Source organism: Thermobia domestica, chromosome 2 (assembly GCF_964235325.1).
Source record: "Thermobia domestica chromosome 2, izTheDome1.hap1.1, whole genome shotgun sequence".
NCBI lineage: Eukaryota > Metazoa > Arthropoda > Insecta > Zygentoma > Lepismatidae > Thermobia > Thermobia domestica.
Window position 1 is genome coordinate 282,725,484 of NC_137455.1, and position 18,789 is coordinate 282,744,272.

The 18,789-nt window shown below is 36.1% G+C and overlaps 1 protein-coding gene across 1 annotated transcript in view; it reads right to left on the reverse strand.

Annotated features, from left to right (window-relative positions):
• LOC145678534 (putative defense protein 3) overlaps nucleotides 1-18,514 on the reverse strand; it is a 29,878-nt gene extending 11,364 nt beyond the window's left edge. The window contains exon 1 of the mRNA XM_081748784.1: nucleotides 18,264-18,514. Within this exon, the coding sequence (XP_081604910.1) occupies nucleotides 18,264-18,459 (196 nt within the window). The 5' untranslated portion in view covers nucleotides 18,460-18,514. The remainder of the gene's footprint in view (nucleotides 1-18,263) is intronic.
• Nucleotides 18,515-18,789: the final 275 nt, after the last annotated feature.

Below are 18,789 nucleotides of genomic sequence, written 5' to 3' on the forward strand. Positions count from 1 at the left end.
ATTCGAAATATCGATATATAATAATTGCAAACCCCCACTTCTTTTCCACTTTCCATTTCTTTTCTTACCCTTTTAGTAAAATATCAGAAAACGCTGAAAAAAAAATATCACATTATTTTAAATGAGAAATCTCAATACCAAATTTCAAATCTGTCACTTTAAGGAATTCGGAGATATGGCCATCTTATTAAGTTAATTTCCATTCCTATTTCTCCCCCTTCCCCGTCGAATTTCCAAAAATTCTTTTTTAGTAGTACCCTATGTCATAAATCTTACATATTGTCCAAATTTCAAGTTTATAGTTTGAGCAGTTTGGTCTGTGGGTTGATATATATTTGAGAAGTTTAAGTGCAAACTTTTTAGTCCAGTATGTAGGAGTCTGAACTAAAAAAAAAAAAAAAAAAAAAAAAAAAAGTAACTTAATTAAACTTGCAGGGCAGCTTCTTTCCATCAAGTATAGGCATATCCTGGAAGTGCGCTTTAAGCTTCAGCAAATATGGCTGATTCAGCTAATTTGGCCGCCTTTGTCTATAGAAGAATGATGCTTTCCTTGATTTCTTACTTTACGTTCAATTCTACGGTCTTGAAAGTTATAACAAAATATTTTCGAAGTAAAATTTCATTTCGTTTGATATATAATACATTTTTGTAGGTTAGGTAGATATGAAGTTACAAATGATAGAGTAGGCTTGTGTCTGTTTCTTTCAAGAGTAGTTTTCTGATTTTTTAAAACTCTTTCATAAAGAAGGCAGATTTCATCAACCAGTCAAAATGTATAAATACATGAAATTACAGGAGGAAGTATGGGTGATGTAATACTGTTTTCACATTGGGAGCTCCTCCGTGGCTAAGCGGTTAGCGTACGCGCCTTTGGCGTGGGAGACCCGGGTTCGATTCCCGGCGGGAGCTCATGTGGTTCGGATTCCACGTTAATCAGTAGGTCCACGTCTCATATAGCCTCGCTGCTGAACGGGACGTTAAACTCAAAATCAACTCAACTCAACTGTTTTCACATTAATTTTCAGGAAGTGACACGACTTTGTCTCTGTTCCAGAAAGAGAACAAGACTTGTTAGAAATTACTTGGGAAATAGTTAATTGCAATAAGTTGTGAGTATATTCAACAAATGTACTTCGAATCCGAAATAACATTTCCAATTACACTTTTGTGCATCGTATGATGAAAACGCACTGGCTTTGTATCTATATTTCTTATACAGAAGATTTATTTCACACCAGTCACCCATTTCTCAGTTTTTACCTATAAGAGCAAGTTCGAGCAGACGACACGTATTGAAGGTGTACCATCAGGAGAAAACTTCACTAGAGCAAGATATTCCAGCAATTGATTGTAGATCGGAGGAGTAAATGAAGAATATACTCAATTACTTGTTTGGACACACCAGCACCAAACTTTTTTCTTTTTCTGAAGCTTGTGTATTGCAAGTGTAATACTCTCATGTACTTAATCCAACTATTATGTTAGTAATCTTCGAGATTGTACATGTCGGCGTTTTATTCAGACATGTTGGCGTTATATTAGTGTTGAACTACCCTCGAATTATACGTTACTTTTATGAATCTTTCGAAGTTCCTTCTTTCTTTTTAATTTTTCAGAGTAATACGTTCTGAAAGAAGCAGAGTTTTTATTACATGAAACCTAAATTACTAAAATAGAAACGCTCTGCTTAAAACTCGTCGTTTCAACATTTTCCATTTGAAGCAGCAGTGGGTCTGATCCAACTCAACTGTATCGCTTATGTCCCAGCAGTGCACCTTACCAGAGATTGGTTAATTTATGTGTCTTTTATGTACTATAGATACTTTTATAGTTTATAAAAAACTGAATTTTGCCTAAATAACGTTTTCTCTTCGGACTATTTGCTAAATAAGTTTATAGAAATTTTCGCATAATACCCTATTATTTTCAAATGTAGGGTCATTGCCCCTATGATGGCCATTGTTCACATGATGGCCACAATCACGTAATTTCAGCAGTAATAACAGAACGTCGCTAATTGTGAGTTTTGTAAATGGAGAGAGCCACGCTGATTTCGAGATGAAATTGTCATCGTTGAAATGTAAGTATTAACTCTCGTACACACAACGTTTTGAGAAATATGCATGTTTTAATACTTTCTTATAACATTTGAGTAGGTTCAACAGAGATGCATGTCTAGCTAAGTGTGTTTTTTGTAAACAATATTGTTGGTGTCGCTTTAACCTTTCTTCTAGTTGGTAAAACACGAAAGCCTAGCTGTGGATTTAGAGTGATCTGCCCTCTCGTCGGTGATGAATTAAACAAGTGTGTTTGCCAATGACGGCCACAAAGTTTAGTTCCTATGATGGCCAGAGAAGTTAGGCGTGGCCATCATTGGCACAGAGCCATCGCTCCATCTACTGACACTGGAAAGTACAAAATCATTCATTTAATGACTTACACAACCTGGAGATTCACCAGCGCAGAAGCAAACGCTGGCGTCAGACTTTCCAGAAGTGAAAAGTATAGTGAGCATTTTTTCCCCTGTTACTAAATTATTGCAATATTCAGATAATAGGATCAACAGTTATATATGAAGGCCATTCTATGCTGATCCACGGCAAATCTCTTGACGTTTGGCGATTGCCAATAGAATTCACTTGCGACGTTGTCAGATTTTTTTGTATGTTAGTATGTGACTGAAACATCTTTTTCGAAGTGCCGTTTCAAGTTTATGCGTGAAGTGAGTGAGTCAATGCTACTATCTCTGTAATTGGCTAGCCTTATGAAGGAGACCACGCCCTAAAAGTCAAGAGATTTTGCGTTTCCTTTAAGTAGAGATGCATATAGAATAAGAATTTGTATGTAAATTAGCAAATCAGATTTAAAACAAAATTCCACTTGGAACGTCAGCATTTAGAAAAATAGTTTTAATCTACATCGTTATTAACCATACAAGTAAGAAACGTTTTGACTGGGTTGTGAAATCAAACCTGCTTGTATTATCGATAGCATTAATCTCTAAGCGAGGGCGGATCCAGAGAAAGGATGCAGAGATCCCTCCACAAAACAGAATGAAAAAATGAAATGAAATCTTTAAGTTTTATGTCCCACGGTTATGTCGGTTAGGCTAAATTAGACGGTGATGATGAGAAATAAATGAAATCTTTAAAACACTACTATAACCAGGCAACTAACATTCGGAAAAGACGCCATCCTTCAGAGGCTTTCACTAAGAGAGCTTTCCCAGCTGTGTTCTTCGAAGCCTGGTCGCAAGCAGCGACTGTATCTAACGGTGTCAAAGACTTCGAAGCATGTGGGATTTTTCCAATCAATCCTGATAAGATTCCTCCAGAAGAATATGCTTTCAGTGAAGATTCTTGTTCTGTGGACACAGAGACTCACATGGGAACATTCGGAAACCAACAACAAGAGGAATGTAGTAAAGACAGTCAACGATGCAATTAAACCAGCTCTCCTCAACCCAGCACATCCACTGTATCTGACTCACCACCGGCGTCCAGATCTGTGAATTTGCCTAATGATATGGATTGTACGACTATTCATACACAACCTGATGAACAACGACAAGTGACATTTGAAGATATTTTGCCAATCTCTCAAGTGCAGCCTACCACCCGAAAGAGGCCACATCGTAATGCTATTTACAATCCATTATCTCCGTCCAAAATCCAACACCTAAAAGAAAGAAAATCACGTGGCGTGGCTACAAAACCTAAGTTTTCTAGATCTCTTCGTCGTCAGGAATATAGACCCACCAATACTAAGACTTCCAACGATACATCGGACATGTTTAAGGCTAGGCCTTCTACTCGCGTGATGACTAAGGAATCATCTAAGGCAAGGAAAGAAGATTTTTGTGGACAGTGTAACGGTTATTAATATGATGACTCTGGAGATGCTAAAATCTGGATTCAATATAAATTTTGTAGTGCTTGGGTACATGAAACCTGTGCTCAATCATACGGTCGAATGACAAAAACTAAATATTTTTGTGGTGACTGCTTTGATGAGTGGGTAACCTATATAAATGATGTAATTATAAATGATGAGTAGGCAACCTATATAAGTGATGTATTACTTCTGTAGTTAGCCCATGTCCAATATCTTAATTAAGTAGTAGCTTGTATTAGACCCTATTTAGTAGTTAGCCCTTACATATAATACTTGTAGCCTAGCTTGTATATCATTTATCCAACTATATACGCCAGGATGTCCAATTGTTGTGTATGTTCATGTGTATGTTGTGAATAATATAACGTCATAATACTAATATACGATGGAAATAACATTCTTCTTATTTTTTCACACAATTTATTCGTTCTTTCGATCTTAGTAAAAAAAGAAAATAGGCAGATCTTAATGTGGCCATATTAGGAGCATACATGTGGCCATCAATGGAGCGTGTGTTTCAATGATGGACACTTTGCATCCTTTCAGTTTTTTTGTAATAACTTAGGATATACTGAGTGTCTTTTTTTTTGTTTCCTGTGGATGTGTATAGTTGAAGTGTGTCACTTCGCGTACACAACTTTTTGTGAGTATCGTTGCAATATCCTGCATGTTATCGAGCAAACAACGTTACAGTGGCCATCATAGGGGCAATGACCCTACCATATTTTTTATATATAAATTCTAATTATGGCATGTTTCTTTCATTCATCAATGTCTCCTATAGCCTTTGAGCGTAATTGAGAGAAGTTAAATTTGACTATAGGCCTATATACTACATAGGCTTTGGCAGAAATATTCGATGGGAGGGGATATGTAATAACTGTAATAATAATAATAATATCTTCCTATTGTGTTTCGTAGAGCGCATGTTCACCTCTCTTCCTGATACTCCCCCTCTCCACATAAATATGAAGAGTACGTGGGACGAACGATGAAGATCATACTTTCACATTTCTGAGACTTTTTTTTAACTGTTTTAAATTGAAAATTGATTTTCATCGTTCTTCTGGCCTACTCTTCATACGTTTTCTCCATTCGCTGATATTCAGGTTCCAAATACCAAATCCCGATATTCTCTCCCCATTATTTGTTTATTTAACTAAAATAAGTAAATTTGATTTTCCTTCTTTATTTACAAATAATAAAATATTTGGAATTTTATCTTATCTCCCCCTATCAAAAGTTCTTGAGGTACACTATGCAATACAATACCCCACTCTGGAAAACATTGGGAATGTATAAAATACAATCGGGGATCTCATCCAAATCTCCTGTCCAATGCAGTTATGGTGTGGTGCTTGAAGTAATCGTCTCTACATTTCCTTCACGGTTTGGTTAAAATATCCCTTTATTTGGATAAGTATATACTGTAGCCTGTTAAAAATTTTCTGAACATTTGGAAGCGATGTAACGTAATGCCTATAAATTAACCCTCCTCCACACATTAAGATTGTCACTTTTCCAAAATTTAAGTAATCTGAAATCCATTCTATTTAAGTAGTAATTAAAGTTTAATCCAAGTCGCCCGATCCCTCCCCCACCTTGGATCCACGCTTGCCTGGATGGCCTAACCAGGATGTACGGACTCGGGATTTGAACTCGGAATCTTACGAATAGTAAGTGCAGCACAAACTATGTACCAGATACTATTTTAATATTGTCTTTTCTTCTTAATTAAGATTGAAGGAAATTTTGATAGAACTACTAGTAAGAGTTATGCCTAGTACGTAGGATAATAACAAAACATTTGACCAAAGAACGTAACTTTAAATTAAAATTGAACATCTCTTTCGAAATAATAATAATAATAATAATAATAATAATAATAATAATAATAATAATAATAATAAAACTGACTTATTCAGCATATATTTGAAAACTTGGTCCTAATGGCGTCAACCCTCTGGTTCGTGGGGTTCCTGGTTCAATTCCAGCCCGAGCAAAGTAGGCTTTGTTGTGAGCACTGTGTGCGTTGGTTTTCTCGGATCCTACCGTTTTCTCCAACTTCCTTTACTCCAGCATTGTGATCCGTCTCATGCTTGTGTCCTTTAGCCTCGGTGCATAATCATAAGACGTTAGGCTAAAAAAATAAAATAACGGCGTCAATAGAAATTCGATACTTAATCAACATAACTTATTTTTGCTTCGCTTTCACATTGAGATAATTTAGTCAGTACTTTTAGGTTGTGATATGTTTTTAAAGAAAAGTTCAGTTAATTTATTGTAAAACAGACATTTTATATTGTAAAGTCTTAGTTTATGCTTCTTTTTCAGTTGAACTAGTTTCAACTATGCTTAGTTTACCATATTTTTAAAAGCAACACAATTTTATGTGACACACTGCAACCCTGTCTATCGGAGATATTTCATAATAGCCTGCAGCGAAACCATCCATCCCCTTTCTGGTATTTGCTAAGAATGCAGCAGGTGTCCCTTCTGTTTCGGTTGATGATCATCAGATTAAGAAAAAAGATAACCACTTTAGGAAATGACTCTAGTTTAGAGACTTGAGGAAATAGACACTTGGGCAAATGACCCTATTTCCATTAGAATACTTTTCTAAATAACTATGTTTCTACGTATTTTCATGCAAATATCAAATATAATAATTAGGGTCAAAATTTGTATGAAAAAAAGCAGCATCGTGTCCATGGGTTTTCACTTGGTATTTTTGTTTCCTACCACATTCTCATTCCACCAATTGCTCCATCATCATTCACATGTCTTAATTATCCGTCTCCCTTAGCCTCAAGAGCATAATCGTGGGACGTTAAACTGAAAGATTTCATTTGCATTTAAAAAAAAAATAGGTGCAGAATTGGCATTCACGCAAATAATACTGTTTGGATAATTCGAAGTAATATATTACGAATTAATGTAATTGAACTAATTAATGCGGAGTGATAGAAAAATGCAGTTACAATTGGGTTTTATTTATCCAGGGGAAGCCGTAGGGAAGAGTGAAACAAAAACATTCTATCTGATTATGAAGAAGAAGATAAAAACGAGATCGGCAATGAAATAAAGAAACAGCGTGTTCAAACCTCATCTGCAGCTACCGAAATGATTGAAAATTTTGAAAGTGATGTGTCTGTTCTCTAGATGATCTATTCAATGACAACCAAATACAGTGAAACCTGTCAACTTGGCCACCTCTCTAAGTTGGCCACCTGCTTATCTTGGCCTAGTTCGTCTTGAACCTGCATTTTCCCATAAGACATTCGTTACTTACTACTCTATAAGTTGGCCACCTGTCTATCTTGGAAGTTGGCCACACTGAAGCAATGTTTACCCTATGATGATAATGATAAATTTACCTGCGTATCTTGGCCACGAAAGATACAGTTTTGTTATTTTTCTTAACTCTTTCGAATTCCCATATGAGAGGCAGATGTTCTGTATTTGTGACTGGACACAAAGCAGCATAGATTCGCACGATTTGTTCTTGGAGGTCAATGGCCAGAACACTACCCTCATAAAAGGGTGGTGAAGGAAGATGTGAATAAGAAAAAGCACGTACAGGAATTCAGGAAATGGTTGTGCGTATTTGTTTACCATGTCTGTTTTGGTAAAACCATTAGCTATATCGGCTCCTTTCATCAGTGGGAAGCTTTAGTAATTCCGGAAAATTCTCAAGGTTAAAGCTCAATTGTCATTTGGCACCTGACTGCATGTCAAAAGGTAGCGGAGGTTTTGAGATATGAATTCCCTCAAGATTTTCTCAAAACATGTTTTGCTCCGAGGGAAACACTTCTATGTCATTAACAAGAAGTAGTTAACTACAATATTAGAATGTGCATATCTGCCAAAAAAGAATAAAGCAAATATGTCTAGAATGTACCACCATTCAGTAACAACTGAAAAGAAGTCATATAAATTACATATTAATTTCTCAATTTATAACTTAGCTTTTCTTGCTTTCAATCTGAATAACTCAGTGTGCTATAATATCAGGTTGTTTGTGTTATTGTGTTTTCAATCCGAATAATCCAATGTACCTGACTAGTTTTCAGGAAGAGAAAGGTATGCATATATATTAAACACACTATCAAGAGCGCCAATCCTGGGGGGACCGAGGGGGCCCGGGCACCCAGAGCTCATGAGGCCCTATTTTATTTATGAGTATACAATATTTGGTATAATTTGAGTGCAATTTGTCTTAAAATCTTCATATATATGCCTTCTGCATCTGAATGAGCCCCCCAAATTTATAGAGAAATCGGCGCTCTTGCACACTATAGTAATATTTTCCAGTACTGTATATTTTTATGATTACTCTATATACATTATTTATAAGTAGCTGTCGTACTTATTAAAATTTTACAATCAAGTAATACTAGAAATCCTATTCTAAAAATACACAAATCACACTTATTTTCTGTAAGTTGGCCACCTGTCTAAGTTGGCCACTTTTCGATGGAACGGATGGTGGCCAACATAGACAGGTTTCACTGTATTACTAATAACCCAGCGCACAAAATTTTCGGTCGCCAGGTCGCCACTAGAAATTTTGAGCTGGCGACCACTGTTCAGTAGGAATAGTTTCAGCGTCTTAAGGTAAGATTTTTTTTAAACATGTATATGAATTGTCCAATTGAAACTTTATTATCCTGAATTTAGCTGTCTGGTTTTCAAATTTTATGCCCTAATGTAATCTCTTTCTTGGCGACCATCACTTTTGAATGGGCGAGTGCGTCTGACTTTGAAATTTTGCACCCTGTAATAACCTATTATACGCAATAAATAAAACTGAAGAATTTGTTGATAATATAAAAATAATAAATTCACACCAAACGAAAATGACGAATTTCTTTAAATTAGAAGATAATTAAGGTTATTACTCATGTATGTGAGATAATGTGTTAATTCATTGTATGTTGTACTGTACTTCAAGGGTGTTTTCCATAGTGCTTGCGGCTTAATTTATGTGTGGTCAATGCCGTTTGTTTGTTTGAGATTTTTTCATGCAATTAATATACTACCTTAAAGGCAATTCTGCTGTATTTTTGTGTAGATACAGTAGGTTTGTTCGCTTAGGTGTTTAGCAATGGAATCATGGCGGTGATCTGAAAAATGTGTATAGCTGCAGGGAGATTACGTCGAGAAGTTTTAACTTGAATGCACCTCACAGAATGTTTTTTACTTAAAAAATATAAAATGTTGTTTTAAAAAAAAAGTTTATAATTAGTAGAGACCGGATGTTAGGCAAAATGCCTATTCTTTAATATTAAAGATATGATCAAAAATAACGTTTTAAAGTTTCTATGGTGGGTTAAAGTTTCAATTAAAACCAATTTTATTTTCATATTTTGCCTATTCCGCCCATTCCTGCCTAAATAATTGTTTTAGTGCCTAATATTACCTATTACTAGCATTTTCTTCAAAATAAAACTTTATTGTGAAAAATATAAAGTTCAGTAAAGCGTTATTCAAAGAGCGCGCCGGTTTTGGATTGTCTGTCAAATTTTTGTCTCTCGGTTGCCGACATTGTTTTGTATTGTTGCTCTACCCACAAACATTCCAATTGTCGCCTTAGTCTGAATTTCTCGTATTTCTTCAGTCTGTGTCTAGCCGTGGAGCAGTTTACTATAACGCAGCGCTTGCTAATTGTGAAAACTTTTGATCAGAACGGATCGCCTCATTTCGCGTAATGCTGACCAGCAATGGCCCCTGAGGTCATGCGACTTAACACCTTGTGACTTTTATCTTTGGAGTACTCTTAAATCATTGGTGTATGTCAATAAACCCCCTTCCATCCGTGAATTAAAGGAGGAAATTCGGCGAGTCACCGGCGAAATTCAAGTGGAAACTTGTCATAGCAAATTTCACGAACAGAGTTATTGCATGCCAGCGCACTAGAGGAGGTCATATGCCCGATGTCATTCACTATACCTGAAATCGGAATGTGTAACGAACATGTTTATGAATTTTGCTAGTGTGTTTTGAAAAAATAAAGTTCACAATTTGATGTAACAAAACTGGTGCGCTTTTTGAATAACCCTATATTTTAAGAAAGGATTCTGACTCTTCCGAGAAATGTAAGTGTTGTTTGTAATGACAAGATGTGGTAAAACTTTGGACTACTATTTGTACTGCCGCCAAGTTAACTTTGTGGTGGACAAACACCGTGTGCGTGGGTTTTCTCGGGGTTCTCCCGTTTCCTCCCACTTTCTTCATTCCACCATTTCATTCATCACTCATCATCACCATCTCCTTTAGCCTAACCGGCATAATCGTGGGACGTAAAACTCAAAGATTTCATTTCATTTATACCATGTGTACTGATAAAGTGCTGTAAAACTTTGGACTGTTATGTGCAGTGATAAAGTGCTGTAGAGAATGTATTTATTAAATATGCATGGAACAAATGTTAAGCTTCATTTCTATATATACAGTAAAAGAAGACATTAAAGCAGGTATGTTTGGATATTCTTTGAACTTTATCTATGACTTGAATTCGTTTTTTAATTGTATTGAGTATTTATCTTAATTATTTCGAGTTGCATTTTAGTGCCTATTTTTTAAATTTTAAGAGCCTATTTTCCAGTTTTTTAATGCCTAAATACCCGGTCTCTAATAATTACTTTATTCTGATTTGTTCTGTTCTTACACTGTCCCTAGGAAGCCAACACCTGCAGCATACTTCCTTGCAGAACGTTTTCGGAAATGCAAAAATAGTCTGTCACACGGCCTCGATATTCCAACAATGAACCTGTTGCTAGGAAGTTGTCGACCCAGTGCAAGATACCCTTCCGATCAGGAACATTTTCAGTACATGGAACAGCAAACTTTACGCGAAAAGTTCTTTGCACTGCAATCACAGAACTGCTGTTTTTTTTTTTTTTTTGTTTTTTTAATTCGACTGCGTCAATGATGAATTTAGCCCGGGACGGGGGTTCCTAGACTCCCAGTTTTTTGAATGACAAAAATAATTTACTCAATTATTTATATATTTTTGAAAGTTCATAGTAAATTCATGATATATTTATCATAGTCTGGGTTCTGGCTGTCCCTTATTTTTATCTTCTAGATCCGCCACTGGACTGTGTACGTGCGTTGAGCTGCTGGCCATAACACAATGACGACTGAAAATAACAGGAGAGATGAGTAGAAGCTATGACCCACACTCCTCTTGCTCCTTCACTGGAAGCGCTACAGCCGATCAAAAAGTGGGTGATTTTATTGTGTGTTATACATAATAATTGTATATTATCAATTGCTGTATAATTTCAACACGCAATAGGACAGATTAATTACAAACTGTTTTCAATACCATTTTATATTTTTGAATAAACAAGTGTGTATTTCCAATACTCTTTGTTTTATTAACTTTAAAATGTGGGAGGTATTATTGGGTCACCCTGTACAATGAGGCATATTTCAGTCTCTCGCGTAGAGTGTGTAGGGAAATGCTAATAACTGCAAAAGAAAAACCTTTCAGTTTAACGTCCCACGACTATGCCTTTCAGGTTAAAGGAGACAATTATTAAGGCAAGTGAATGATGAAGCAAGAATTGATGGAATGAGAAAGTCAGAGGAAACAGAAGTGTTCCAAAAAAAAAAACTATGGACACGATGTTGTCCACCACAAACTTACTTGCACGGGGATCGAACCAGCGACCCCACGTACCAGAGGTAAACACTCTAGCACTGACTCACCATGCCCCCATACATTCAAAAGAGTAGAGCATATAGTTTTACTCAAATTATATAATAAATAGTGCATTTTACTGTTCATGACTGTGATATAGACCACTGGAGGGTGTGAATAGAGAGCAAGGAGAACGCAAGCTGTGATAGAAATAAAATGTAAAATTATGAATAAAACACAATTTGTAATAAGCATTTACGCTTTAGCTTTAGCGAACTTCAAAAAGATCAATGTTTGGCATTTTGTTTTTCCTATTGCTGTTCCTATTCAAGATTTCTACTTTATTAAAAACTAAACAATTATCCGAACTAATTATTTTTCATACCAAAAGTGAGTACAAAATGATATTTCAGTGTACAAAATAGAGTTCAAAACCTTGTTAAGTAACATCAGATAAAGTCTTGACATTGCTTTTCTTTCCAAGTTTCTTGGTATTCAGTGATAAGGTCGTCAAAAATAAATATGTTTGTGTTTCTACCTTGGAGTTTGAGATTGAGATTATTTAATATTTCAAAAGAAGTCAAAAAGATATGGAAAAGAAAATACAAATATGTGATGAGTAAAAGTTGTATAAGGTTCATGCTTTCCTACACTTAGGAGAAATATTTACCTAAGCTCTTACAGCCTACTTAACATATTACCTTTCGACAACCAACGAACTTCGATATGAAAAAGTCAAGTTTTATGTTCATCACTGAGGCCGTCACACAGAGCCTCAAAGAGATGACTATTCAGAATGCCTGCTTCAGGTCTCTTCTAAAGTGTTTACAGCTTAGGCTTATCTGTGAATTAAGCAGTGCGAACCAATAATTGTAGGACTTTTGTCCTATAATGGACCTAACTTGGCTGGAGCTCGATTAATATATATTCCTACAACTCTCTCTCAAGACAAATCATTTTAAACGACAACAAAAAATACTGATGGTAGAAAAAAACATCAGAACCTTTAGATGATGTCTCCAGTTTATGAAAACAGTACTGAAGCACACGCGCCTATTTTCTGCCGTAATAACACGCGGTGCGGGGATTCCCTCACTCTGAAAATAACTGCCCTTAGATTTCTAATTTAAAGGTATTTTATTTAGAAATTTTACTGCAGTATAACCTATGTATCTATTTGTTAAAAACATCAAGAAAGTTTAGTAATTGTTTTTGTGCGAGCGCCAAAAGAATCATTGCAAATATGTTGAAATTGGCCAAAAAAAAAAAAATGTGGGGAATTCCCGCTGGCGCCTGTTCTTAACTGTTAACCCTTTTTAATTTACAAATCGACGGTAAACTATTAACCCTAGAAAGACCAAAGGGCCTCAATTTTGCCCGCGAATTCTTTTTTATTTAGTTATATGGATCAATATCTATTCAGGTTTTTCTGTTTCTCGTTATTGTTCCTTTTGATGAAAGGTTCATTTCCGGTTTTTTTAAAACTGGAATATACTGTATTTTTTGTCAAATAATAATAATAATAATAATAATAATAATAATAATAATAATAATAATAATAATAATAATAATAATAATAATAATAATAATAATAATAATAATAATTCATGTTGCGCTGGCTGATTTGACCCTCTTTTGGTCATAGGTGCTACCCATCTTTACTTTTCCCAAAATTCCTTTCATTTTTTTTAAATACCTAAAACTTGTATTACTTTTTAAAAGTGTTCCTTTTCTCATTTATACAAACACTTAGGCTTTCACAAGACTTGTCGAGTGTTAGTTATCATACTGGTTTTCTTCATAGTATTATAAGAAATTTGGTATAATTTCTAAGCAGTTTTACGCACTGTATTTAGCCCGTTTTTTATGTAAATAAAAAGCACAATTCCTTGAAAAGTTTAACTCTGAAAGCTACTTAAAACCAGTGCGGACAAATTCCCCCTCCCCCCTGGTGCTTCACGTAGCAGATGGGAACACGGACTTCCTAGGGTTAAATGACAATATTGAGATAGATACGTGGAATAATCACACTGTAGGGTAAAAAATTGAGACTTTTTCCTTTTACCTTTTAAACAAGGTGACCAGACGTCCCGTTTTAGCCGGGACAGTCCCTTATTTTCAACCGTTGTCCCGTTTCTTTCTGATACTCGAACGAGACGCTTAAATGTCCCGTTTTTAAGCAAACATGATCCAGGTGTCCCGTAATTATTATTCAAAATATAAATGGTCAATGTTAATTCTACACTCTTCCGTACTAACACTCATTGGGAAGGTTCAGCCGTGCCTAGAACTTCTGAATATTCAAATGAGAATTGAGTGTTCTGTAGTTCAAGTGGGAATCGAGTGGTAATTCTGAGTGTTGAAGTAGTTAAAAGTATTTTTGGATAGTACTTAAGTTAGAAACGCTGTTATCATTCTTTCTTGTGTATTTTGTAAATTGAACACTGCTGAGTCCCAAAATGCAATGTGGAAGTCACCCCCCCCCCCCCGTCGCCGATTTGTATGCGTCCCGTTTTTAAAAGTAAAAGTTCTGGTCACCTTGCTTTTCAACTACTTGATCTTTTAATCCAACGCAATTTCGTTAATTCTACGTTTCACAGTATTGTCTGAAAGCGGCATTTTGTCATTTTTTCTGGCTTTCTTCCTCAAATACAATTTTGATTGCGTTAAGTATGCAAAATTTGATAAAAGTCTCACTAATAGTATGAGGTTTCTTATCTTTGTCTATTAGAAGAGAAAGTTCATATGATGCTTCTTTTACCTTCTTATTTTGTTCTTGAAGGATTCCAGAGGAATCCAACTTCATACGCTTCAGCGAGTTTCTTTCCACAATAATAATAATAATAATAATAAAACCTTGAGATTTGTTTTTGATGGCTGGATGCACTGTTGACAAATGTCGTTCCAATCTAACAGAGCTGAGAGGATCATTGCTAAGGACTGCATGGCACACAACATACTGTTGTAGTTGAATATCTTTTTCAATGAACGTAAAACCATAGCAATGTAATCTTCACTGTATAATAATTTCTTCGAACTGAAAGCTGCCATGTTCTTCATACACACTGACACAAACGAGAAATTACAAAGTCAATACAACATTCACAACTCCACAAATTAAACTTCTCTGATCAGAACTCGGTTCCATCTGAAGAATCTAATTATAAATAAGTGATGGCGAAACAGTGGAGGCGCCAGGGAACACAAAGAAAGTTGATGAAACGTGGAGAAAAGTGGACAATTTACACTGAAAAATTGTAGGAGGGGATGTTACATGGAACATGCAGCAACAAATGTTAATAAACATAGGGAACAATGACTACGCTGTAGGGACACTATGGGAGGCAGAATGTAGGAATACAGTATCTGTGTAACGGGAAAAAATAGGAATGTCGGGTCAAAAGATATCAAAGGAAACCCCATCTGAAGAATCCAATTATCCACACTATGTATGCTTCTCGCTATTTCTTAACGCTCTTGCTCTGATGCCAGCCGACAATACGAACGGATGGATAGACAGACAGATGAACATAGCCGTTCTATAAGACTTCCTATACGTATGCATAACATACTGTAGTTTAGAAGTCCTAACAAATGAAATGAATTCAGTTTGTTTTACGAAAGTTATCCGTTTTCCGTTTCTTGGCAGTTTTCGTTTTCTGTTTCTCAAAAAATTGTTCGTTTTTCGTTTTCCGTAAAATTTTTCGTTTTTCGTTTTTGGAAAAAATTTTCGTTTTTTTGAAAAAAAAATTTCGTTCTTCATTTTTCGTTTTCGAAAAATTCATTTTTCGAAAAAGTATTTTTCGAAAAAATGTGTCCATCCCTAACAGAGATTGCCAATATTGATTGAAATATGTGGTTAAAATGCTAGTACAAGGATTCCCTCTTTAGTGCACAAATCCCCGCCATTTTAGACGAGATGGGATTAGGTAAGATGGGAATTCACACTAATAATATTTCAGAATTTACTTATTTATCAATTTAGATTAATAATGATTTTCGAAGTTACGTTTTGTAAATACATACAACAACTAGTTTTAGAAAGGAATTAGCAATAATAATTGCCTATATCTGAGGGGACACCATCAGGCCGGTAGCTAGCCCAAAAATGTAAGGGGGTCCGGTAGAAGTTAAGGAGGGGGCGATCCAAACATAGTATAGTTCATCACCATATTATACCTACCGTAAAATTTTAGTGAGGCCAGCAAAAATTATGGGGGGTCCGCCCCCTAGATCCCCCTGGATACGGGCCTGGACACCATAGCATAGTGGTTAGAGCGTTGGACTCATGTCCACGTGGTCCTGGGTTCGATTTAATTTATAGCGTCTACCGTAAGGCAAAGTGGAGAGCCACGTGAACACAAGACGTGATGGCCACTAGGTCTAGAAAACTCCTGATGCGCTTGTTTAGAGACAGGGCATCGCAGCGCGGTGACCACGTGCTCGCCGCTAGGTTGGACGTACTTCAACCGGTGGCTAGCAGATGGCGCTGGGGCAGGCTTAGGCTCACAAATGAGCCTTTACTCCAAGTAATTTGGTTTGGAATAGATTACATCTTGAGGTAAAAGAAAAACAATGAGTCTTCAGCACCGCATTTCTTGCATATGAATATTCAAAAAGCAGTAGCATCATTTTAGACTGCAGTGTGCTCCCTGAGTTCAAGAATCACGTGCTTCTTAGTAAATTATATATTAATATACTATTAAAAATGTAGAATTCTTATGTCGCTAGAATTTTTATGTCATTTTCATAGTTTTCTATATCAAAAGAACTGCCGTATTTGCCAACTATTAAGACGCATTTTTTTATTTGAGAATAAGACCAAAAATGGAACTTGCCTTATATACACCGATGTAGAAATTTTGTTTATTTGCATTTCAAACGTTTTCCCGCTTTTGTGTTCATTGATGTTTTCCTTGCTTCCTTAGGTCTGTTGTATAATGCTTATATATTCATCCATAGCCAGTGTTTTATCCAGTGTCAATTTCGGGAGGGAATCTAAAGCTCTAGGGATGACCATATTCATTACTTTCTTTTAAGCTTGCTAGTTATAAGATTAAGCAGTCAGTATCAGGCGGGCTTCTAGAAATTTTTGCTAGGGGCTTAAATATTACAAGCCACTACGATTGTGTAGTACTAAACGGGTATTATTCTATATCCGATAAGTAACTGTAAAGAATTTGCACCCATATTTTCATTTAAAAAGTGATAGAACTAGATAGTTTTTTGTAAGAGAAAGGGTATAGATGAAGTGTAAAATCAAACATTCACGCTACACCAACCATTTCCCTGTTAAATAAGTTTAGTTTTATGAAGAAAGTCTACAAAAGTATGTTGAGTTAGAAAGTTTTTTTTTGGGGGGGGGGTGTCCGGAACCCCCATGCTTACGCCCCTGGTCTGTATATATACAAAGCAGTCAGTATGTATTACTGACTGATAAAAAAAATGAAACGAAATCTGTACGTCCGACGGTTATGCCTGTTAAACTAAAGGAGACGGTGATGATGAGAGATAAGTGAAATGGTAGAATGAAGAAAGTGGTAGGAAACGGGAGAACCCCGAGAATACCCACGAGCACGGTGCTTGTCCACCACAAAGTCCACACGGCACGAGCTGGGATCGAACCAGGGACCCCAAGCACCGGAGGTGAACGCTCTACCACTGAGCCAGCGCGCTCCCTGACTGATAAAGCGGTCAGTATGTGTACAAAGACATGTAACACATTCATAGAATCAGTAGAAAGTTACTTTTCTTTATGCTACTATATGTATTAGTATATTTTAAATATATCTCGTTAATAAGAGATTTTAAAAAAATGCATACGTATCCTCAAATACAGCTATTGGATGAGGGGTGAGGAGTATCTTATTTCAAGCATTTGTTTCTAAGTAATATATAGCATAACGTCACAGTAATACAGAAACACTACTTACAACAAAGCTATACTACATATAATGTGCTATTTTAACATTGAATTTAGCGAGAGTTTAATGTGAAATTTTAGTTCATAATTCGTTCACATCAGTAATATTACTATATAATTCTGTTAATATTACTAAATGAATATATTTAACAGAATATGTAAGAGAAAGAAGGGATCTAATGATCTAAACTATGAACAGGAAGTGAGCACTCTATCACTAAGCAACTAAGTATATCTACTATCATTCTTCTACTTCAATATATATTCTTCCCCAACCTTAGTACGAAATTTAACATGCTACGGTACTTTTACGGAGGGAAATTGCCTCCTCGAAGAAGGAGACTGGTTTATACACGTATTTGCTGTAAGTATGGTCCCGAGCTCGATTCCCGGTACGAATAGCCACCCGCAAGATTGATCAAAAGGAGTAATTTTTCTCCTTGGATTTCGAAGAGAATTCAGTTCCTATAAATACCCTTACGCTTTTTGCCCCCCTCGGCTTGGAAAAATCTTGCGGGATCCTTGTCGGTGTGGTTACTTTTCTTGAATAGAATCCCAGTTCGGATCCCACTTCAAGCAACAGGTTCCGTCTTATATGGACTCTATGCGGAGGGTCGTGGGTTCAAGTCCATATCCCATTCTACAGTTTCTTTCATCAACACCCATTTGCATTCACCTTTTATCATCATTAGATGCTAAGATATAAATTTTATTTTATTTACTACTCCGAACAACGGTGAAGTTTTATAATTGGCTACCGAGGAATTATTAGCAGAAAACGAGGAATTGCCTTACCTGTGATAACAGTTCCGGGTTGGTATTGGTATCCCGAGGCAAGTAATGTGTAGGGATTTGTATGTGGTGGTTGAGGTTGGGCAGTTCCATGGAAGGGTCTATTTGGAGTTGTTTTCACACAGGCATCTACCGGTGCTCCATTGGGGAAACCATCCACATAACACAGAACTAAGAACAACACGAATATGAGAAACATTTTGTAATTAGAGCACTGTTACGTCTGCGTGAGTTGTGTGGTATATTACATATTTTTCCTTAGCTGAGATCTGCAAAGAAAGGTAAACACACCTACCTAATTCTATTGGCCAGTTAATATTAAAGAAAGGGAATTATGTAGGTCACCTTTCTACTTTTCCTTCTGAACGCAATATTTTCTTTTATTAAATACAATCGACTCAATTTTTTGCTCGTAACGTTTATGTAAACTACTTCAATTTATGGGCTACAATTTTTGCTTAGTTGTTGCAAAACAGGTTTATGGTAGCAAACTACCGCGTTGCAAAAAGATGTGTCTAAGGTCAGTCGC